Here is a 23996-nt window from a genome sequence, read left to right as displayed (position 1 = left end):
AAATAAATTGCAAAAAAAAAAAAAAAATAACAAAAATGGATAAACAAGAAATAGGTGTTAAGAAACTTACCACTTGATACACTTTAAATTCGATCCTTCCCCGATATACAAATCGTACGATAATTCCGTCAACGACTTTCCGACCCCCTCTATCCGCCCACGTATTTCCTTATAAACATGTAAAAATAATCAGGTTCCGCAGAGAGACAGAGAGAGAGAGAGAGGGAGAGGGAGAAGTTTCGTCAGCTGAAGCATAAAAAAAAAACAAAAAGAAAAAAACAACGTACCCCGAATATACCCGCAACATTCCCGACTACAACAAATAGCGCGTATTAAAGTTGATAACGACGGGACGTTAGCCCTGACTCGACGTTATACGCACCCACACACGCATACATTATACGCGTATAATGTACGATTGTAATATGGGAATAAATCCTGCTCTGCCCGTAGCGGGTTCGTATGCACGTACGTATATGTACGTCGATGCCGAAGGAAGGGTACGAAGAGAGAATGAGAGAGAGAGAATGAGAGAGAGGGAGAGAGAGAGAAGGAGCGTAACGAGCGAATAGAGGAAGAAGAAGGGAACGAACGACCGGGAGAAACGGGAGCCGAGATAAGAGCCGGGGGAGAGGGAGAGGAGAGGAGAGGAGAGGAGAGGGTGTCGTGGGCGCTGGGCTCGCGTTAGCTCGGCGCAGACGCGTTTCTATCCTCGAGCCGCAGCATCGGCAACACAAAACCCGGCACACCGTTGCAGCAGCAGCAGCAGCAGCAGCAGGAGGATCATCATCGTCGTCGTCGTCGTCGTCGTCGTCGTCGGGATTCACCGAAGGAGAGAAAACGACGGTCCGTCAGTCGGTTGTAATCGTGACGTACATCCGCGGCAAACGCGACGCCGAGGATTCGAGGATTCGAGGATTCGAGGATTCGTTCGACTCTGTGTTCCGTCATCCCAGTCGCTCTCATCAACCCCCGGCTGTCCTGTAAAGGGTGAAACTTCGTATCCGCATAAGCGACCCGAGGTACGTTAACGTAGTAACATCGATCATACCCTCCCTCGGAACCGTACACCCTCGATTTTGAGGGTGCGAGGTGAGGAGGGGGAGAAAACTTACCCCACGGACAACTACAATCGCTGGCTGGTTCTTTTTTTTCACCGTTCATTTTTCGACTGTACATACGGGCGAACGTTTCTTCATCTTCCCCCGACGATCGGGTGTCGGGGTGAATTACTCCTCATCCTCCCCCTCGTTCTTCCTCCTCCCGTACCCCACGCATGCCCCGTGTTTTCATCGATTTTCACTACGAGGATACGCCCCGCGTATCTACGCTCGTATTTTTTTTTTATTTTTATTATTTTTTTTAAACATTCCTCCTCCTTACGGGTGAAATTTTGAGGCTGTTCTTAAAGGACGACGAGATAGTGATGATGATGATGATGACGATGATTTTACTTTTAAGGTAAAACTTTTGCGTCCTACGCGATTTTAGAACGTCGATCGATTTTTGTCTGGTTTCAATCGACTCGCTAACTTTGAGCATAGTCATTCTTTGATTCGTACCCTTAATCCTCACCGCCGTGTTTGAAGTTGGTAACTTATGATAGATCGATGATGAGGAAAAATCGTTAAAATCGCCGATTGAGAATCATACGAAAAGTCGGCGAACCGTAACGAAAAACAAGACTTGAGTCGCGTTTTGAATTCTTCGTACCTTTTTTTTTTTTTTTTTTTTAATTTCCTTTCATCTCACCACACGTTTCGTTGCGATAAAGTTACCGACTTCGATATCTTCCTCGTCACGGCGAATCAGGATCCCGAAGAATCGTGAGATATTTTTTTTTTTTTTTCATCACCGTTAGCGACAGCGAAAATTTATCCCGCGTTCGTTCGCAGTTCGATAATACATATATTTTACACATCATACGTGTATTCGTTGCAATATGTATTTACACTATTTACTCGTACGTGTCGCATCGTTTCGGGCCGTTTGACATGACGGAAGTAATTTTTGAACCGTGAACGTGAAGCGTTCGACGCTATTTTTCTTTTTTTTTTCTTTCTTTTTTGTTTGGTTTTTTTTTTTTTCCTTCTCTTTTCAACGTACACGTATGATATAATAATCAACGTTGACCCAGATGCTCGACGTACCGTGATATGCACAAACACGTTTCGTAACAACGTCACGAGTCACCCTCCGTTTTCATTTTTATTTTGTTTTTTTTTTATTTATTTATTTTTTTTTTATTTTTATTTTTTTTCACACACGCCCGCACAATGGTTATAACTGACGTTTGATCGAAGGATAATTAATTTTTAGCGCAAGGGTGGGGGGGGGGGGGGGGGGGGAGGGGGGTGTAAAAAATGTATAGAAAGATGAAAAAAAAAATTGACGGTCCGGAGTATGGAATTTTTAGAGAAGCGTAAACTCGGTTTGTATAGGATTAAAAAATTTTTAATGTGGAAAAGTATAGTGGATAAGTAAACGAATGGAGAGGTCAGAACGTCGAATGTCGAATTAGGATTCTGTCATTCTGTACTTCGATTTTTCGTATTTACGAATTTTCTTTACGCGGACTTTCCGCATTTTTTTAATTTTCCGAATAACATTTTCGCTTCAACGACGATTCACCGATCGACAATTCTTACAGTAGTTTCTTACCCGTACCATTAATTTTCTGTCAAATCAATATTGTTAACAAAGTCGAAGAAACGTCGCTGAAATTTTTCACGCGTTCACCGGCGTTTCAATGTAATACGAAGATTATAAATTGACGTGAAACGCAAAGTACGAAAATGTCGGAAAAATATATATCCCCGTTCAAATTTTGACGATATTTTTATCTCTTTACTTCTTCCGCGGACGGCAATGTTTTGCAAATATTAATAACATCTTTGAAAGGAAGAAGAAGAGTAAAAATGAAGGTGAAAATATGAACAATACACTCTTTCGATTAGTTCGCAATAAAAACGTGATGTCAACCGCCGGGCAATTCGGATTGCGACAATCTTTGCGTAAATAATAAAATTGATCGTAATACCACCACGGCGTGTGTTAAATTCCCGCTGTGCCGAGCCGTCGTTTGGTTCGCTTTACACGCACCACAGGAACGGTAGATTAAGAAATAAATTCCGCAATTAGTCTGCGAGATGCTGGTTTAACCTTACCAACTAGGAAATGAAGTTGGAGCGCTCTGCCCGCTGTCGCAACGATAAATCTGATAATTCGGAAGGAGGAATGGGAAGATTTTACGAATACCGGACGGGGAACAATCTCAAACGAACGTAGAAAATCACGGCAAAAAGGTGCTTCCAGCTTTTCTCTCTGATACCGAGACAGAGAAATTTCTAGTCGCGGTTGATGTATTATTATTATTATTATTAATGTCGTTGTTGTTGCGTAGAAAGATATTTTACACTTCTGATAACGAGTACGAAATTAAGAACGTGAGCAGAAAATACACACTGAGATAAATTTCATTTGTTACAGTAACTGGAAAAATTGAGTAAAACAGGTATCGTCGAAAAAAACTGTTTGAATATTGTTGGAATGCAAAAATGAGAAGATTTGAAAATCTGAGACATCGAAATTCGGTATTATCGAAGATTTTTAGTGTTCCATGAATTTCTGGATCGATGAAATTTCGCCAGTTTGATCTTTCGTTGTTTTGGATTTTCGATATTTCCACGTTTGGGAATCTTGGTGATTCTGATTTTTTACACATACTCGTCGAGTAAATTTCAATCCATCGAAACTTTATTTATCGGAAGTTTACTTTTCGTAAAACTTGAATTTTCGGAATCGTGGGTTTCGCAACTTTGAGCCGTCGGTTTTCCGATCATTCGAAACTTTGTTGTTTCTCGAAAGTTTGATTCCTTCGCTTCAAGCTTAAGCGAACCAAATAATTCGGAGTTGGGCGCTTTCGGAACATTTCAAATTCGGAACTTCAAACCTCGCCCCGCGATCGCGCAAGAATAACAATAAATAAAGACGCTGCGACTAAATTTGAGCAAAATTAAGTGTATTCAACAAAATTCCATAAACAAACGTATCGGATATTGCGATATAGTCAGAAATTCGTCTACCAACAACTCTGAATATATTTAAACAATACTCGAACCGTTTCAAACGAAGACGATCACGTTACGCTCGTTTTCCTTCAAAAATGCCCACTTTGCACGAAAATCGACTTCCCTGTAGGCTGCGGATCCTGATTTTCAACTCCTCCTCAATTATACATATAATATTCCCACGCACAAGGGTGGGAACAACGGAGGGCCGTATTTGCCTCGAGGACTGGATACGAAAGCAGCTTTACAGTAGCTTCCGCAAGCTGGTGCACAGACGCGTTTTATCTTCGCCCACTTCTCAGCCTCCGGCGCGTCTGTTTACCTTCGCTTTAAACTTCGTTCGCAGGATGCCCAGAGCCTGCTTTTCCTTCCCGCCCGTATCCGGGATTCCTGCACGATTCGAGGATTACAAATTACGTATTAATATCCAACCCTCGGCTTTGTAACCGCGAACTTCTGTAATTATACCGATAAAACTGCACTAATCGCAATCGCAGGGTTATTTACACTGATTTATACCGGAAAGAATTATTCCAATTGAAATTTCTGAAAATTGTTCTCGGTTTATTATTTATACGTGTAACAAATTTTCGTAATTTCGGTTTGAGCGATCTCTCGGTACGCTGGAAAAACGTTGCGTTAATCGATGGACGCGTTGAAATACAGAAAACAAAAAACAATAATTCGTTATCGGTTAGTTAAGCTTGAAATTAATTTTCTTGACACTGAAAACTGTTGAATCACGAATTTAATTTACACGATGAAAATTTAAAATGTTTACATATTTACTTGTTTATTTTTTTGAATTCACTTTGTCGTTTTTCTCAACATCTTCTCCGAGTTTGAAAAATCGACGTAAGGATTCTCGGCGATGACCGAAACGGTTTGAACGAGCTTAAAAAGCGACAAGTCCAGCAAAAAGGCGACGCGAAACGCGAATGAAGTGAAATTACAGCCGTACATTACAGGAGCGTAGGTTGAACAATGTGAAGCATAAATCCAGCAGTGACTGGTATAAATATTAACAAGATGCCGTTTGTCGAGGGGTCAGTTTATCGCTGCAAATACGGTACAACAAAGTTATTCCACATATCTCGTCTGAAGTATACGCGTACAATTGTAAAAGATTACAGAGGTCCGTACGTGAAACGTGTTCGGATGTTGAGAAAAATTTCCCGACAAATTGAGATAGACAAAATGAGAAGCCGAATAAATACAATCACGTCACGTCGCGCCGCAAGACGAGAGCTAAAAGTACAAAAATAACAATTTTCTTTTTTTAAATTACAAGCAAATTAGAAAGGATTATACATTGTAAAGTGAAAGAAACGAGCAATGCTGCCCCGGCGTCTATTATTAGCCTCGGATTCTGACCTGCGTGGGGTGCAGAGAAGGAAAACTGTGTATATGTATAAGTTTTTTTTTTTTTCATGTATATGCATAGCGACGTGCAGCATGCGCGTGCATAATGATAAACTCCGTGGGTCTTATAAATAATACGCCCGGGAGGGAAAGAAAGAAGAGTTATATTTACGGTCTGTAATTCATGAGCAACGACAATACAGTACGAGGATGCGAGAGCTTTTTCGAATGGAAATGAATTTTAGAAATCTATTTTGCGATTAAATTTTTCAACCGAGAAAAAAAAAATTAATTCAGAAATAATTTTTTCTATTTTTTCGATTAAACGGAACGATTAGCACTAAAATAATGTAGATATACGACGTTTTTTTGTGATTCTACGCGTTGCAGATACTTATGCATGTTGGATGAAAGACGTTGGATGTATGTAGGTACACTTGGGGACAATGAATCTGAGACGGGTAATTTTTTACACTAGACAGTTACGTTGGCAATACTGAGAAACCTACAGCGCCTCAGTCGGCTGAGTTAGAAACTAACTCAATCTCAATATACGTAACGTAACCCGTGACCGTCGAATCTAACCTTAGGATAATGACTTGTTGGATTGACATGTATTCTTTTCTATTCACGTTTATTGAGATTGAGTTTGTTTCGGGCTCAGCCGACTGTGACGCTGTAGGTTTATCTGTGTTGCCAACGTAACTGTCTAGTGTAAAAAATTAACCGTCTCCGATGCAATCTCCCCAAATGTACGTGAAATAATGCGAAATATGATTTCTTTTTCAAATGCAAAGATCCTAAATCGCAACGAAATTTATAATATGCTCGAGAGATAAGTCGCAAAAGAGAAGTTTTCGAGTTTCATAATTTATAGACCATCGTTCTCGTTCACCCGCAGTAATAATGAAGCTCCGCTCGAGTCTGTTGGTGATCAGCGCCGCGGCGCTTATGGCGATTGCCGTCGCGACGCCTGTTCAGGATCAGCCGGAAAACAATGGACTTTGGGACGACGATATGCACGACGAACTTCTCGTTAGAGTTTCACGGGGCGCCAAGGATCGCGGTACGTGAATAATAATTATACCTTTGTCAAATGCTCTCGTTGTACCGTGAGCTTTTCTTGAAAGGTCCTGCTCGACGGTTGCAACTCGTCTAGTTCATCAGCGTAGCCAACTTCGTGAAAATTTTACCAGGATCGCGGCTGCGCCACAAGTCCGTCCTTCTTGACCCTCCGTCGGTAACTCGGGCCTTTTTCTATCTTTCTGAAGAGCGGCTATTTTGTTTGTTTTTTTTCAATTCAAGTTGGATTTAACAAAATCAAGCAATTGAAAATATCCTGTAGATCCAAAAGGGTACTGGTGAATTTATTCCGAATTTTCAAACAACTATCACACCGAAAAAATATTATATATCCACCTTGCCGACGGAGTCGGCAGAAACTCCACCTTACCGACGCAGTTAATAAAAACTTCACCTCGACGGAAGGTTAATACGCGAGAGGTTAAGATTGACTATCAATTGTCAATCGGTCGATCCTAGGGAATTTTTTCTTCTCAGCACGGATGTCAGCCAATCAAAATTGAGCAAGTTAAAGCGTCCTTTCAAGAAAAACTCACCTACGGTACCATCGATTCAACAGGCAGTCAGACTATTTTATTTTAAACTTTTTGACACTATCATTATATAATGTATATCGTTCCTACCGACCGGCAGTTTCCGCCGGCACAGCATCCTGCAGATACGAGAAAAGCGACTGGTCGGCTTGCGACATTAAAACGAACACGCGGAGTCGAACTTTGACCCTGAAGAAGGGCGACCCAAAGACGTGCGAGAAGACCAAGAAGCTCGACAAGAAGTGCAAGAAAGGTAGAGATTTTTTAACATCGGTAAAACATGAGACCTACTTTTTTCTCTCCGCTATTTCTTTTTACCAATTACCTGAACATACAGTAGGTGTGATAAAAAAAAAATCTTTAAATCATAATCAGACACGCGAGTAACGATGATAACAGAGTTTTTCGTTTTATGATTATATGCGTGGCGCTGAGCACAGAGTGTCGCTACGAAAAGGGAACATGGAGCGAATGCGTCGATCAGCAGATGAACCGGATAGACAATCTGAAACCGGACAGCGATCGTTCGTGCGAAAAAACGCGACGTCGCACAAAGAGATGCAAGCCGGAAACCAACGCGAAGAAGACTCCGAAAAGTAAGTTTCGATCTTATCGTTATTACTGTCACCTCGATTTGTTACATGCATCGCATACCCTTAAAATTTTTCACCAAAAATATAATTATATTCGCATTTGTCCGCGCGAGTTCGCGGTTTATTGAAAATAATACCTCAACATGTACACATAATTCTCGAATATGATAATGTGAAATTCGATAAATACAACGGGTGTTGTTTCTCGTTACAGGCGACCGGTCAAACAAGAAATCTGGTAAACAGTAAATTATCGCCCCCTGCATAAAAATCATCAGCACTCATCGATTATAATAATTGTATAATATCGCGTATGTGTATACAACGCCGCATATCATCCGATTATACGGCAATTATATAAAGAAATTCTTAAGTTTCGGGGTATAAATAAGTCACCCCAATTCGTTTCATCGTGACTAATTTTCTTTGTGTTTCTTTCTTTTCTCTTATTATCATTAATATACTTGTTAACTTTTTTCTTTACAACTTTTTTTTAATCACCAACGTTAATCATTCTTCAATTAAGACTCGCTTATATACTGTACGATAATAATGGAACCGAAAAAAACAAATTGATGACGTAATTTCTCTTTAATGTTAAATTATGATTACTGTTATTGTACCCGTATAAAAAATGTGTATATTATATACATATAAATATCCATCTGTGAATTTTTACCACACCATATATTACGAATAAATAACATCCACAAAAATTCTACACCAGTCGTCAAAGTCGACCGCGAGAATTACCTTTCCAAAAATTAACTCCTATCGTTAATTCATCGACATATATAAATATATCGACGTACATATATTCGTATAATATACACATATTACATACATACATATATATTATATATACACCCGCCTATCAGACGTCCGAACGTGAATTATTCAGCATTGCGTGCAGAGATGAGGAAAAACGTGGGTTGTAATTTTGACGTTGAACTATGTTGAAAAATACGCGGTAAAAACGGATTCTACAATCGAAAAGGAAAAGAACAAAAGGAAAAATAAAGAAACGAAAGGTATATAAGTGAGTCGTAATATGTGACACGTTGTTCTAGGATATATGCTATATATATATAAAGATATATATTTCAAAAATATATACAATATATATATATATATACATATATATATTATTGACAAATGAATCAATTATTTAGTTGATATATACATTATATATGGATATCTTAACATTGCTATATACGTATATATATATTATATTAATTGTAATAACACTTATCATTATCATTGATATTATGTATAAATAATATAAAATTAGTTATTGTATTATTATCATTATTATTATTATTATTATTACTATCATTATCATTTCCGGTCTGTGCAAGTTCGCAGATTAATATAATGTACGTAATTGATTCGTCGAAATTTATGAAAGTAAGGGTCAAAGGATAGAAAAATAATAATTGCTTCCAATTTACGTGGCCAAACGATCATCGTTATTACAAAAATTCCATTACGCATTTACACGACATCATTCGTATTTGTACAATACTATAATAGTCTCGTAATTATTGGTCGTATGAGTTTCATCACTACTACTACTATTATTATTATTATTATTATTATTATCATTATTATTATATGCTGTTACGATTGTTTGAAAAAATTTTTTTTTTTATCATCATTACAGTCATCATGTGCTATATAGGATATTAATCGTTGAAGTTTATAATCACGTTTTGGCCAGATATTATTACTATTATTATTATTACTATTATTATTATTATACCTAAATGTAATAACAATAGGATTTAGAGAGTAAAAGAATAATTTTAGAGTATCGAACATACGTACACGAATAGTGACTGGAGTCTTTGGCCTGTTGTTGCTTAACAATTAACCATCCATCTGTCGAATAATCGATGCTATACATACATATACGTGCATATAATTAATGATGATATTTATATGTATATATGTATACATATGGAAAAGTGACACGTATCAAGGCAACAAAAAAAAAATATATTATATCAATTATATTTATGATAATAATATGATATAAATTCTTTCGTCTTTATTTCGTCTTTCCTTCATTTCGTATTTTCGGTTTAGTATTGATTTTTCGTTATCTTGGTTCGGCATCCCGTTAATTTCAATTCGTCGACGCATTGCAGCGGAGTACCAAACACGCATTTAAAATTAGTTGATAAGTAGTTGTTATTTGTGTATAAAACGTGAAAACCGCGATGGATCGATAAATCGAAGTGTGGAAATTCAGGAATATGCCAAACATTCGGCAATCGAGATTCAAAGAGACTCGCATTACGGTTTGCGTCGTAGTTAGGAACATCGAAATCTTCGACATGAAAGTACGTATGCTTTTGATTTGATCCCTTTGAAATGTTTTTTCTTGGATTCGATAAAATTTACAATATTTTTACGTTCGGAATCCCGATAATTTTTATTTTCGGTTTTTTTTTTTACATTTTTTACAACCACTCGACGAGTAAACTACGCTGTCCGAGTATATTTCAACATTCGGAAATTTCACTCCGTCGAAACTTCATTTATCGGAACTTTGCGCTTTTCGTAACTTGGAAGTTTCGGAATCTTGAATTTCTCAACTTTGAGCCGTCGGTTTTCCGACCATTCGAAACTTTGTTGTCTCTTCAAAGTTTCATATTCCTTCACTTCAACTTTCGCCCTGAAATAATTCGGAATCAGTCGCCATTCGGAACTTGTCAAATTCGGAACTTGAACATTAACATTTCCAACGAATATGCGTTTCTTTTTTTTTATTTATTTATTTTTTTTTTCACCCTCAATTCATTCTCGAAGTCGGCGAAACGTATACAATAAACTCCTTATACGTCGAATGAAATAAAATTAATGAGAATCTGTCTACAAATCGCGATATATGTGAGAGAGACATTCGAACAGACTCGCGTCTCAGAATTTCATCGAAGCTTATCAACGCTAATTACCGCAATTCTAATGAATAAAAATTAACGGTAAAATTTAAAATGAGATCTGTAATCGTTTCCAACGAACCGCGAAATTAATAATTATAACGTATCGTTAAATTTTACTATAATTTATACGCAGAAATTGTCTGTAATTATACATTATATACACACACACACGCGATCTTTCGTTATAACGATTGTCGCATATTCTTGACGCGAGGCAATTGGTGAACGGAAAAACGAAAAGTAAACTTGGCGGAAATACACGTTCGTGGGTATGGAAAAATTTCACGAACTGATCGAGATCGTGCAATATCGGCAATTAGAAAATAACTGACAGACGGACATAAACGCAGGCCATTGCAATGGATCAGTCTAACGATCACGAAGTGCACCCGCTCTAATACCATATCATCAAATAATATACCTATAATACACATATGATTATCTATACACTGTTTAATAAACGATAGGACGAATTCTCCGTTGGTATAATAGAATTTAAGGTTATCACCGCGCTTGTAACTCTGCAGTTATTACATCATTATTATTATTGTTATTATAGTTATTGTTGTTATTATTATTATTATTATTATTATTATAATTATATAGTATCTACCTTATACATACTATATACATATATTATTATATTATGATACGCAACGAGTGCGCGAAAAAGGAATATGAAAAAGATTAAAAACACGTATTAAAGGGTGAAAAAACAAATAAAAAAAAAAACCCCGATTAAAGAAACAAAAATTAAACAACCAAAAAATTAATACTGTTCTTAAACGCAAAAGGCAAAAAATAAGATAAGTAAATGAAAATCTCGATGTGTTATTGCTGCGTTGTAACGTAGCGTGAATCATAGGTATTATTATTATTATTATTATTATTGTTGTTGTTGTTGTTGTTGTTGTTATTATTACCGAATCGTCGAAGTTATTAAATCGTGACGATTTGTAATATTATATGTATACATAATGCGTCTGTAATGATTAGACTTCTTTCTGAATTATACGCAGATTGAATTGAAAAGAAAAAGAAAATTCAAATGAAACAATGAAAGAAGGAAACGTTTTTTTTTTTTTTAAAAAAAAACACCAGTTCTGATTGTGCACTTCGATTTAATCCTCCGATTATAGGTATAACGTACAATTAATAATACAACACATCATGATGATTACTATTTCATTTCTTTCGTTCGTATTATTATTATTATTATTATTATTATTATTATTATAAGGAATATATTTTGTCGCATTGTATACATCTATATAATTTAATATCCAGATGTGTATAATGCGTAGTGGTAATGTGTTCTATATAACATTCATACATACACACGTATACGTACATATATAATAATAATAATAATAATATTAGCATTATTATTATTATTATTATTGTACTGTATACCTAACGCGACACGCAACGAAAATTTTAAACTATACGAATAATATATCATTTTTCAATCGAGCGGGAATGATTTTTCGCCTGAAAATTTTCATCATTCAATATATTTACCTTTCATTTTTGCTTTTTCATCGAATTCAATTCATAGTATATATGATTGAAAAAAAAAAAAAAAAAACAAAACAAACTGGAAAATGTTACATAGTTCGCAGTTTGTCATTACAATATATAGAATATAGTTATACATTTCGTATTTTCACGTTAAGCTCTCGCTCGGCCAGTTAATTAAAATGTCGAGCTATCGATGTATATTATATTAAATTAATAATGTTATTATCATTGAAGAAGAATGAAAATGTTTAGAATAAGGAAGAGAAATAATTTTATGCGTGAACGCGATGATTTTTATCACACTGGTACGGTTTTAAAACTCTGGCAAAATGTCTGTGTCTAAATAAGAGTTCAATGGATAACGAAGAGAGAAAAAAAAAACAAAAATAGAAGGAAGGAAAAAAAATGGAAGAAATTTAAAGCTGGAAATAGAATAATTAAATTTTATCGATATTACATTAAATACAGATAATAATTTACGTTTTAAGGGATGACGTATAACTGTAATCGTTATCATAATTATTATTACTATCACGACACCTGTACATCAATAAAAATCCAATATTGTCAATAAAAGTCAAAAAGAAGAAAAGAAGAAAATAAAAGGGGGAAAAAAAAAACACTGTATAAGTAACGCGAGTGGTTTTTTTTTTCTTTTTTTTTTTTAATTTTTTTACTTCTCAAGTCAATTCTTTCCCTCCGTTTCCTCTGTCTAATATTAATTTTCTTTCTTTTCTCCGTTGCTGTCATACCGTACACGTCGCCGTCAAAATATATCGCTCGTGTCACCAGGAAAATCAAATTCACCGAGAATCGGTAGATACGATGAGGTAATGCTTTTCAAGCAAAGAATGATAAAAAAAAAATAATCGATTACTTTAAACCCGATTGATCGACCGACTCGATCATTTTTCATCGTAATCGGTTTTTGTCTTTTACTCCCATAAACGATGCAATGAAACATCAATTATTATCATCGTCTTACTAATAAGAGAATATTTTTACCTGAATTTGAAAAATATTTTCATTGACATTATAAATTATCAATCAACTTTTCCACCATTAAGAACACGTACAGAAATCTATAAAATTTTGATTTCTAACGTAAAGTCTCAAAAAAATACGAAATAATCGATTAATCTAAAAATATTGTTAGTGGCCATCGCTATATATTGCTCTATATCAAGCCGTAGATCAAAGTTTTAGTTCTTCATTTAATTTTTTGTAATTCAATGAACAATTTTTACAAAGAGGGGTTTCGGAGGAATTTTTCAAATCGATAATAATCAGCAATTGATGGTCATTATGTTTTATTGAAAAAATTCTAAAATGCATTTGTGACAAATATATATATATATAGCGTGTATGTATAACTACTGTGCTACATACTATTCATGCGTATAATCGATAGGCGTACATTTACTATATATATATAATATTCAATACATGGCGTTAAAACTAACGATGTATAAGTATAAAAACTATTGGACGGATTGCGAATCATCGATATGTCGATAAGTCTGTTCAAGTTGTTGACATTCTGATAAATTTGTCTATAGCTGCTATATCGAATCATATTTAGTTATGACAAATAAAGCGTCAAATTAGAAAAAAAAATAAAGAATTGCATTTGGGTATGTTCGACTAATTTATCAGAGTATCCCCGCACGAGATTCTTATAATATGTATAATACCATTTATGTTCTTATTGTAATTAGATTGGAATGATTACTCAGGTATGCGGTATATATTCCAGGTCGATTTGTGGCCTGCATCGTAGATTATAAAAACGTGGAATATCATTTTGGTTTTATAAAAATGAAGAAGAAAACGATAAGGTAATGAATCCACAGTCGCGCGAAAAAATACATACATAATCATAGATTCAATTTAATTATTACATTCAATGTTTATGTTCAACGATTCCAAAGCGATTTCCGTTTCGTTACTCGAGGCAATTTATTTTCCCGTAATCGAAAACGATTGCCGTATTCTTTGCAGACTTTTGTTTTTACATGATTATATCTATGGCGCCTGCAAATAGCAGCTTCCTTTTTTTCGCATTATTCTATCCCCAAAAACAGTCGTCGAAAAGGGACGTTGTTAAATAGATCGAAGCTGACGGGATATCGATATAACTGACCGGAATGAAAATTGCGTACGTTGAAATGATAATTTAAAATCAAAACGTTAACATCATCTCGTGGTTTTGATGTTTTTGGACGGAATAAAGTTTTATAAGTTCTAGAAAACGCGAGTACGTTATAATTTTTCTGGCAACATGAAAAATGTGAGCTTTCATTGATATGACGGCAGTTGATTTTGATTAGTTTCGAAGTATATAATAATGTAATTCTATATATAAAACAATAATATATTTAGTAAATATTGAAATAATTTTTTTTTTTATAATCTTCCCATTAAAAGCGTGCGTAAAATAAAGCTGCGATGAAGTTAGACCGATAGAAACGGGGGAAAAAAAAATTACAATAAGGCAGCAAAATACTGATACTACGCCATCGAGATTGATATTTCTCGAGAATAAGACTTGGCCTCCCACTCCTGATCGGAAGGCAGAGGCACGTGTCTGGCATTAAACAAGCGAGGACCGTACTTCAAGATTATCATTATTACGCCCACGACGAACATTGTCAGGCAGGCAGTAGCTGGCCAAAATACGTGAAGAGACATTGTCTGGCGAATAAGCTCAGCTGCGATCGAGTCTCGATTGTTTTTGGGACGCAACGAAGGTCAGAGTTGGATTTTTATATCTCGCTTTCCCTTTTCTGCAGTCCCATGTATTCCTGCGACTGCGGTATCACCTGGATGTCAGGCTCCCGATGGTGATACTGAACAATCTGTTCCTGGTGCCGCGTGTAAGTCGTCAGTCCAGTTTCCAGCTCCGTAAGATCCAGCGGTGGATTTTTGTGCGGCGTATTCGTCCAGATAGACTGTACCCAGCGATTTCCTGTAAGGATCAATGAATGATTTCATAAATTATCCCTTTCATCGCTAAGTTCAATAGAGAAATTCTCGTGTAATCGTATAGTTAGATGATTGGTTTTACGTTGAGATTGAAATCTGTAATTACATTGTATACGAATGGAAAAGATTATTCGGAGCAATAGATTAATTCTTCTCTGCTTACCGGTGTGACGATTTTGCCAGTAGCTTCGCCACGGGGAACACCAACAGAATATGAAATTCAGTGTAAATAGGACAGCACCGATAACCGAGCAAATAGTAATGGCGATGTAGAACGGGGTAAAATCGCCGTACTGGTGCTTAGTGAAAAACGGATTATCCAGGTACGCCTTCCGATCTTCTAGAATTGACATTTTACAAATTTACTACTCACTTACTTCTCACTTACTTCTGAAAAAGAGAGAAAAATGGGACTAACTTCAGTACAACAAACATATCACCCAAATCATCGAATTCCTTCGTTAATCGATATAGAAGAAACGCGAATATTCATTTTTCGAAAGAGAATGTAACACAACAACAACAACGTGAATGTAAATCGGTGCCTATTTCGATACGGAATGTTGAACCAATCTTGGTCAATTTATATGATGAACGCGCAGAGGCGTGGCACACAAGCGTTGACAATCAACGGAACGAAAAATGCTGAGCGATGCCGTTTCGGTTTCTAATTACGATTTGGTGGGCCTAACGAACCGATTTCGCCGATAGAACGAAGCGTGAAAGAACACAGAAGCAAGAAAGGATTTCAGCATGTTTTCAACCGCGGTTGAAATGATTTTTCATTGTTTGTTCAAAAGGCGAAAGGGTAAAGCCTGCAGGCGCAGGTTGCCGACAAGCGGATTACAGTTAGACATACATATAACTATATGATATAGTAACGGACACGCGTAGTGAATTAGAATTTCGAAAATAGTAACCGTAGCAACGAGAAGGCATTGTGACAAAGAGGAAAGGGTTTTCATTGTATTTTCAATGTCCAACTTACCAAATATCAACAATACTAGCAAGCGCACACGTTTCACCTCACGATTCGACGTTGTTTTGGGACCGTCTCTGTTGCATCGAGTCGCAGGTGGTTCACGCCTCGCGTGTATTCCACACTTGAGCAAATTCTACGCAACGACGCGACGCTTCGAAATGTTTTGATGTGTGAGTCGGTGACTCCTGCGCTTGGGTGGGGCGAAAGTTCTCTCATCGCTCCGAGTATACCCATGTGTAATATAGTATAATTTCTTTTCAGGTCGCGTGAAAGGGATTTAAAGAGAAGGGAGTAGGAGTCGAAACATAGATGTATAGGAATATGGGCGGGAAGACGGCTCTGAAAGTGTCCTATAACTAGAAAGAGAGAGAGAACGAAAGCTGTCTACCTCTCTCTCTCTCTTTCCCTAACCGCACATGCGCAGTCATCCACCTTCAAAGATGGGCAAGAGAAGTGCGAATCAAACGACCAGACTCTTGTAGAATCATGCATATTTTATTCATCTAAACTATTTTCCAAGCAAAATCCTATGAAATTTTGCATGTAAACAAGCTGTAAAATTAACCTGCTCCTGTCACGCACCGTCTCAGATAATTGTTATCGTAGTGCGCATGGCTAGTAGAGAGAGAAAGATAGTCACCTTTCATGTTCTTTCTCTTTCTAGTGGGGAGACACTTCCACTCGTACGAGGGCCTAAAGCTACCCTACTCTGTTGTTATATCTCTATGGCCGAAACTCTATTACCATTAACGTGCGCCGCAAAATTCCATGACCACTGAACTAAACCGTGTATGGTACACGAAGAAGATGAAAGTTGATTCATTCATCGGTACGAATAAATATACGCTTCTGCAAATTCTTCACGCAACACAGAAAATTCTGGATTTTTTTCACGTGGCAGAGATACGCCTACGCAGTTGCGCAAAGGCAAAATGCATTGATTGGCGTTTGCAGGGTTGTCTACCTCCCAGGCTTAAACGGAATTCGGAAGGATGCGTGATTAAAGAAAGGTACACAGAAGACTTGAGAACGGATAAAACGGTTGTAAAGATTTATTGACCGATCATTTTGTCGTAGATTTTCTTGACGATACGATGCACATATTTTCTAGAGAAACATCAGTAGAGGTATAATTTATCAACTGACAATCGAAGCCGGCGTTCTTGAGGTACTCGACGCGACCCCAATTCAGTAAGGCCTTCACCTTCCTACCGATAGATTCACGTTTTTGAAGTGGGCTAACCGAATCCGAACTGAAAACGCCAGAAAAATTGTTGTGTGAATTGAAAATGAGGATTTGGCTTTTTGGGGTACTCGTTGAGTGAATATAACAAGGAATTTACCCATTCTGATCGCCTACGCTCCCATTATCGTTCTCTGTACTTTTGGCACTCCTACTTTTTCCCGAGCCGCATGTTGCCCAGCTAGCTATACTGCAGAGTATCGAAAACTCCGATGGCCTAAAGCCACATGTTTTCTCCAAGTAATCTTTACCCACATACGGCGTATATTCGCATCTGTGATGACAGCAGAACGCGACCACCATACCGGCCACATGGAATTCAGCTTCGCCACGCATCGCTTGAACTAAACAGCGCATTGTCAAATCTGAAAAGTAACTGTTCAGTATCGAGTATCGTGTGGCATTATTCAATAACTAGGGTATTCTCATCGGTATAATAAATGGATAAGCATACCGGTGGCAGCTCCGCAAAGGTGCTTGGCTATACCAACTTTGTTTTTGAAGTGCTCTATTTCCTTGACAGAGTTCAAGGCAAGATCTGCAATGTCTGCTCTGACACGTATAATATCTAGAGAGATTGTCTCGTTCTTTAATTTGTTGTCGCTTTTGTGTCTATGGCTGGAACGATCGACTAACATGACGGCGGAACTTTTTTGCTCCTTAATTGCTTGTGCTAGCCAGTACGTTAGTTTGCCTAAAACCACAACTTGTCAGAATAAATGACATCACTACGAAAATAAGGGCATATCCGCTTCACCTTTTCCTGCTCCAAATTCGATGAAACATGTATTGTCGCGAACCAGATCAGCTCTTTGCAGATGAGCGATTAAAGAAGCATTCTGAAGCAGATGTTTTCTAACATCTTTGCCATAGGTATCATTGCTCAATTCATCTTTGAGGACCGAATGAGCGAGTATTATCTCTGGAACGTGCGGTATAGATTCTGGAAATAAGGTAGCAATCTCAGGAATAATGTAAGAAAGTCACCATGAAATTAAGGACTCTGTATATGGAGCAAGGATATTAACCAACCAACCATAAGCAACATCGATTTTTTGCAAAACTCTATCCAAGGTGGAATTGTCGAGTTGCGATAGTGGAACATGAGGCAAGGACTCGATACTAGTTTCCCCGCAATTAATGCCTTTGACGATGTAGTCAGGCTGCGCATCCCTCAGCTGTTTGACGTTGCAAACTTTAAGATGCTTGACAAGTTTGGTTGCATAACAAGTGCTGGAAAGATTCTACAAATTTTATGTGAAGTTGGTATAAAGTACGGTGCGAAACAAAACTGAACAATTTAGGATTACAATTACGTACTGAGTCGGATCCAACGGACACGCTACCCTCTTACGACTCGCTTTGACATCTTCGGTGCCAATGCGTGATTCCGAGGGAGATTCACGCTCCTGCGGAAGATGCTCGCCACAATAATTGCTGCCTTGTTTGACGGTCATTCTGCAGTAGCGTTTTTTTCGTTTCACGAAATACCGACAGGTCGACAAACTCGGGCTCGACATATTTGCGGCGCTTTATAACCTATTATTATTATTAATAATTTCTTTTTTGAGGTTAGATCGGTAAAACAGGGATCTAAATTGTTCACCGAGGGTTCGACGACGGCAGTTTAAATTGAAAATGTCAGATGCCGTCTCTGGGAAAAAGATTGTTCTCAACCTTGAGGAAGAAACATAATAGCAGAGGTGCTTGAAGAAGCCATTGAACAAAAGGAAGAGGGTCCTAAGAGGTGTCAGGAGTGGATTTAGAAGATTGCAAAGCTTATTGCGGCGGTTATATTCGCGCTACTCTATCCATTCCGACTATACGAGGATTCGGCGCGCCGGTCGATTCGCACCTTCGAAAACCTCGATCAGTCTACAAATGTTCGGTCCGTCTGGGCATCACTGCTGCTACGTAAACTCGAGATCGTGACACGTTCACGCGGCGTCGGATGTTTAAAGGTTGAGAACCCTATATTTTTATTACTAATATAATTTTTCAAATTTGTTCATTTTCACGCTGGTTCGAATTTTCAAATTTACCATGTCCCCGAGGCTCGCCTTATCGAATCATTTTCGCTAAAAACATGCCAGACTTTTGTGACATTTTCCTTGTTTCGTACACCGTCGAAATATCGCATCCTATTGTTGGCAAAGGTAATACCTGTTCTTTTGAGGAATATCCAAACTTTTGTCGTATCGACAGTTAGCGATAACGCTTCATTCAGACTATTACTGACGCAGCATGACTAAATTCTTCTAGGTGAATTCGTGAACCGAGAACCCGTCAGAATCAAGGATTTCCAAATAAATTCATCCCCTGTCAACGGTGTTCATAAGTTCAACGTTGACGCTGAGACATGAATGGACCATTCAACATTCACTAGCTGAATCAGCGACAACGGAAGAGTAGGAGGTGAATTTACATTTGGAGACAAGTTTGGTATGGAAAAGAAAAGGATGAAGTACTCACGACGATCGGTGGATTTTGTTTGCAGAACCACCGCGCTGGTTGCATAGTTCCAAGCTGGCAAAGACGATGAATTCAAACTACTTTGACTTGCCGCTTAATCTGGACAGAGTGTGCAGAGTATGTCTTTCGGAAAGTACAAACTTGTCGCCACTATTTTGCACCGATCCTGAAGCGACTGAACTTTCTGGTCTTTATCAGAAAATAGAAGTTTGTGGCTCGATAGAAGTCCGGGAAGAAGATGGGCTGCCTTCGCTGATCTGCGACGTCTGTATCTACAAGGCGACTGTAGCGCATGAATTTCGACAACAATGTCAGAACTCGGACGCTCGATTAAGATTGTATTACAATAAGCCGGCAAAGTCCAACATCACGGTTGGTACATAATTTTACGATTTTTCTTAATCAGAGATGGAAGATAGAGGAGTAACGATTGATATAATGTTTCTCGTGTTTGTTAGTAATTGCAGGTTTTCCATTTTTTTAGAATTCGAGCACACAAACTGATCCACAAACGCGAATTATTCTTACAACAAAGACTACGAGTTCTCTAGGGAACTACTCTGTGAAACAAGAAATGCAGACAACAGGTTCGCAGAACTTTTCAACGTCAGGCGAACCGTTTCCTTCAACTGAGTCATGCGGAGCTGAAAACAAAATGCGGGAAGAGATAGTGGAGGAGAGTAAAGTTTTTAATATATGCAACATCGAATTTGATGGAAACAAGGGTGATGAGAAAAACGAGATGTTGGAAGATGACACTCGTCACTCTCCATTTCCGCAAACAGATTTAGAGGACCCTGGAGATCTGGGGACCGAGCCATCGCTGGAGAGAATAGAGGAGCAAAAACATGTAACAGAGTTGCCTGCCGTCAAACAAGATGAACCTAAGAGTACAGAATTGTTGGAAGACGATTATCTTGTTGAAAGTTTGTTGAATGATAACGCAGAAGGAGAAGATGTGCCGCTCATACAAAGGGCGCAAAGTAGAAAGGTGAAATCGTTGCCTACCAAGAGTTACAGCGACGACGAATGTAACGACGATTATTACAACGAGGTAAACAGCGACAGCCAAGACTCTGATTCGATGAAATTTAAATGTAAAGTGTGTGCAAAGAGATACGCGACGCAGAAAGGCCTGAAAAAACATTCCCTTGTTCACGAAAAGCAACATAAATGCGACATATGCTTCAAAATGTTTTACAAGCTGGAAAATATGGAAAAACACAAAACAATACACGCCTCCAAGCCACACGCGTGTCAACTGTGTCACGCCTCATTTTCAAAGTCACAGAGCTTGGTCCGCCACTTGAAATCCCACACGGAAAAAGTAAACGACATTATAAAACAAATCAAGAGCGATGATCCAACTGAGGAAAAAGAGCCGACAAACGAGTTTGAAATCGACAATGATACCGACGATGCGAGTGAAACTAACGACGAACCCGACGAATTTGAAAATGCTCCAGAGTTATATAAATGTCAAGCTTGCAGCCAGTACTGTTCGTCGTTGAAAAATTTAAAGAGACATAGCCTTGTTCACGGAGAAAAGAAATATTCTTGTACCGTTTGTAAAAAGTGGTTTTTCCGACCTGACTCATTGAAAAAACATGCGGAAAAACACGGTCACGGACTGCTGGATAATCTAATGTACGATAACAAATTGTTCGATTCAGACGACGAACCAATTCCTAAAAGAAAAAGAAAACCGGCCACCGATAACGGTGAGAGCACGAGAAAAGAGGGAAGCGAGGAAGATGGCGGAGGAGAATACAAGTGTCAACATTGTGACAAGATCATGGCAACAAAAAAAGGCCTCAGACGTCACGTGTCGATGCATAAGCCAAAAGCTGAGCCGGCGACGTGCGAGATTTGTGAAAAAGTTTGCGCTAGTCAAGCCAGGCTGGCTCTTCATCAAAAAACGCATAATAAACCCAAGGAAAAAGTACCGCGAGAATATCTCTGCCATATCTGCAGCAAAGTATACCCGAGCAATTCGTCGTTAACTTATCACGTGAGAACGCACACGGGAGTAAAGCCACACGTTTGCAAAATATGCAACAGCGGTTTCACAACCACGACCAGTCTGGCAAATCATCTTCGGATTCACACAGGTGACAAACCGTTTGTGTGTCATGTTTGCAGTGCCGCGTTTGCCGTCAGCTCGGCATTCAGAAGACATTTGACTCGCCACACGGGTGAGGCAAATTATTTGTGCAAAACGTGTGGTAAAGCATTCAAGAGACTTAGCACACTGAAGGAGCACACTTATACTCATTCCGGGGAAAAACCGTACATATGTAAAACCTGCGGGGCAGCCTACAGTCACAGTGGGAGTTTGTTCGCGCACCAAAAACGCTGTCGAGCTCAATATGGAGAAATTGGGGTCCTCGAGGACCATCATCACACGGTCGCGCACCACATTCACGTCAATAATGTTCAATCTGCTGTTCGATCGCTTGCTGTTATTGGCCAGATGTTCTAAAAGGTCTTATCGCAACTTACAGAGATGAACTCGTCGATTGTTTTTTTTTCCTCTTTTTTATCTCTCGGCATTGATGTCTCAAAATCGTTGTATATTATGGAATGGTTATGAAATCTGGGAAATCTGAAAATCTCAAACAATTTCTATTGAGTGAAGTTTTTTTTGCCTGCCAATCTTATTATTTGTTTTTTTTTTTTTTTTTTTTTTTTTTTCCCTAGCGATGAGCGCATTTCGAGTGAGAGAGGGCGCAAAATATTTTTTTCCAGTCCTGAAGAACATTGAAAATTCAGAGAAGATCTCTCGGATCTCTCAGTTTTTACGGCCAACCGAACACCAGCACTTGTGATAAATTGTCATATCCACGCTTATTGGCATAACTTCTTACCGAAACTGGTAAGACAATTTCTATTGTCAATCGTACATTGTGTGTGCGTTCTCATTTTAGTTAACAGGAAAGGGTTAATTATACAACATTTTACTAATATTTCGCAACAAATGATGTAACGGATACCAAATTGTATGAAACAACGTCTAAGCCACAACTCAAATTTCTTTTGATTATACAATTCTGAATATTTTTGTAACTTTGAGAAAGCTAAAATCGACTTGGGAAATGTAATATCATTCCAATGAGGGATAAAATTCTGATCGAATAGATTATAAATATATTCGAAGATATAAATATTTTTTGTGTTAATCATAGGTTTTTTTTTTTTTTTTTTAAGAAACCGAAATTTTGCACGAAGCAAGCACAAACCCGAGGAGTTGACCAGCCTTTAAATCTAGGCGAGTTCGCGTGAAATCTTTTGAAATTTTGCAATCCTGAAATTTGTAGTGTACCTACACATAAATTTATTGATGAGTGGTTAGCCCCTTGGCGCAAAGAAATTATTACCTCTTATTCGCAAATCTCAAGGAAGATCTAGCTTCTACCGTTTAATAATCAATAATAATCTTGAACGGTGTCAGCGGCTCGATACTTTGAATTTTAACCCTTTCCTTTCAGAGCATTTCACAATTGGGTAGCGTAACAAGTGCATGCTTTTGTCTTATGGCGATTTTGCCAAAAAATTACGTCAAAGTATATTTATTGAAGGAGAAAAAAAAATAAAATAAAAAATATCGCAATCCAAGTGTGAATTTCCTCGGATATCACGTTATAGTTTGTAAGTAAGAAATGGTAATGAAGCGAACTTACAAATGTCTTGATAAGTTGTTAGAATAATGATAATAATAATATTCGTAATACAAAATTGCATAATATTTCTCTACCAGTTATTATGTAAAATATACGCATTAATCATTAAGCATTACACCCAGGATAGAATTGTATATAAATATCTTTATATTTCATTCACCGCTAAGAGACTATTAGGAAAGACTTTCCGAAAGCAAGGCGTTACACAAGATCATATACCTAGATTAGATAAGCAGCTGTATATTAATTATTATGAATCTATAGTAGGCTGTGTACGTTTTCATTTGATATGCGATCAATATATCAGGTTATATGTGTGGTCATTGAATGCATGAGAACGAATGTGTTGGGTGAATTTGTAACGCTCTTTAAAGTTGCTACGAATATGAAAATTGTGTGAAAAAAAATATCACTCAGCATCCGTATTATATGATGTACAATAATTCCGTGTTGTTATTGTATGCGATTTTTATAAACATGCTTCAATAATACCGCTGTATAATTATTTTGTTCGTCCTTCTACT

The 23996-nt window shown here is 37.7% G+C and overlaps 5 protein-coding genes and 1 long non-coding RNA gene across 9 annotated transcripts; 3 read left to right on the top strand and 3 right to left on the bottom strand.

Annotated features, from left to right (window-relative positions):
• Positions 1-702: 702 nt before the first annotated feature.
• On the top strand, positions 703-8773 carry LOC124298769 (uncharacterized). 2 transcript variants are annotated; one of them, XM_046751233.1, is made up of 5 exons: positions 703-1022; positions 6334-6498; positions 7149-7301; positions 7471-7644; positions 7856-8773. In XM_046751233.1, exons 2-5 carry the CDS (start codon positions 6339-6341, stop codon positions 7888-7890), a joined length of 522 nt encoding a protein of 173 aa, XP_046607189.1. In that variant the 5' UTR covers positions 703-1022; positions 6334-6338; the 3' UTR covers positions 7891-8773. The 2 variants fall into 2 exon arrangements, with proteins under 2 accessions (XP_046607189.1, XP_046607190.1); XM_046751234.1 differs by having other exon boundaries at positions 706-1022; positions 7489-7644; positions 7856-8771.
• LOC124298772 (uncharacterized) lies at positions 3364-10050 on the top strand. The gene is made up of 3 exons (XR_006906879.1): positions 3364-3385; positions 3606-3612; positions 8933-10050. It is a non-coding gene; the product is annotated as an uncharacterized LOC124298772 (long non-coding RNA).
• Positions 10051-13403: 3353 nt separating this feature from the next.
• On the bottom strand, positions 13404-14801 carry LOC124298771 (uncharacterized). Its single transcript, XM_046751237.1, has one exon. The coding sequence runs from the start codon at positions 14799-14801 to the stop codon at positions 14622-14624; it is 180 nt and encodes a 59-aa protein (XP_046607193.1). The 3' UTR covers positions 13404-14621.
• Positions 14802-14875: 74 nt separating this feature from the next.
• LOC124298770 (uncharacterized) lies at positions 14876-16198 on the bottom strand. Its single transcript, XM_046751235.1, has 3 exons — positions 16084-16198; positions 15259-15474; positions 14876-15078 (listed from the first exon to the last, which is right to left on the bottom strand). Exons 2-3 carry the CDS (start codon positions 15446-15448, stop codon positions 14876-14878), a joined length of 393 nt encoding a protein of 130 aa, XP_046607191.1. The 5' UTR covers positions 15449-15474; positions 16084-16198.
• A 907-nt stretch (positions 16199-17105) lies between these two features.
• Positions 17106-18880, bottom strand: LOC124298766 (tRNA:m(4)X modification enzyme TRM13 homolog). The gene is made up of 6 exons (XM_046751224.1): positions 18641-18880; positions 18357-18553; positions 18078-18263; positions 17775-18014; positions 17421-17685; positions 17106-17330 (listed from the first exon to the last, which is right to left on the bottom strand). The coding sequence occupies exons 1-6, from the start codon at positions 18838-18840 to the stop codon at positions 17141-17143; spliced, it is 1278 nt and encodes a 425-aa protein (XP_046607180.1). The 5' UTR covers positions 18841-18880; the 3' UTR covers positions 17106-17140.
• A 170-nt stretch (positions 18881-19050) lies between these two features.
• LOC124298762 (zinc finger protein 345-like) lies at positions 19051-23954 on the top strand. 3 transcript variants are annotated; one of them, XM_046751215.1, is made up of 4 exons: positions 19051-19281; positions 19583-19728; positions 19818-20164; positions 20277-23954. In XM_046751215.1, the coding sequence occupies exons 3-4, from the start codon at positions 19859-19861 to the stop codon at positions 22272-22274; spliced, it is 2304 nt and encodes a 767-aa protein (XP_046607171.1). In that variant the 5' UTR covers positions 19051-19281; positions 19583-19728; positions 19818-19858; the 3' UTR covers positions 22275-23954. The 3 variants fall into 3 exon arrangements, with proteins under 3 accessions (XP_046607171.1, XP_046607169.1, XP_046607170.1); XM_046751213.1 differs by having other exon boundaries at positions 19583-19735; XM_046751214.1 differs by lacking the exon at positions 19051-19281 and adding an exon at positions 19319-19476 and having other exon boundaries at positions 19583-19735.
• Positions 23955-23996: the final 42 nt, after the last annotated feature.

The sequence above is a fragment of the Neodiprion virginianus genome, chromosome 2 (genome assembly GCF_021901495.1).
Source record: "Neodiprion virginianus isolate iyNeoVirg1 chromosome 2, iyNeoVirg1.1, whole genome shotgun sequence".
Taxonomy (NCBI): domain Eukaryota; kingdom Metazoa; phylum Arthropoda; class Insecta; order Hymenoptera; family Diprionidae; genus Neodiprion; species Neodiprion virginianus.
The sequence above is the reverse complement of the archived record's forward strand: the minus strand, read 5'-3'. Positions and strand labels throughout refer to the sequence as shown.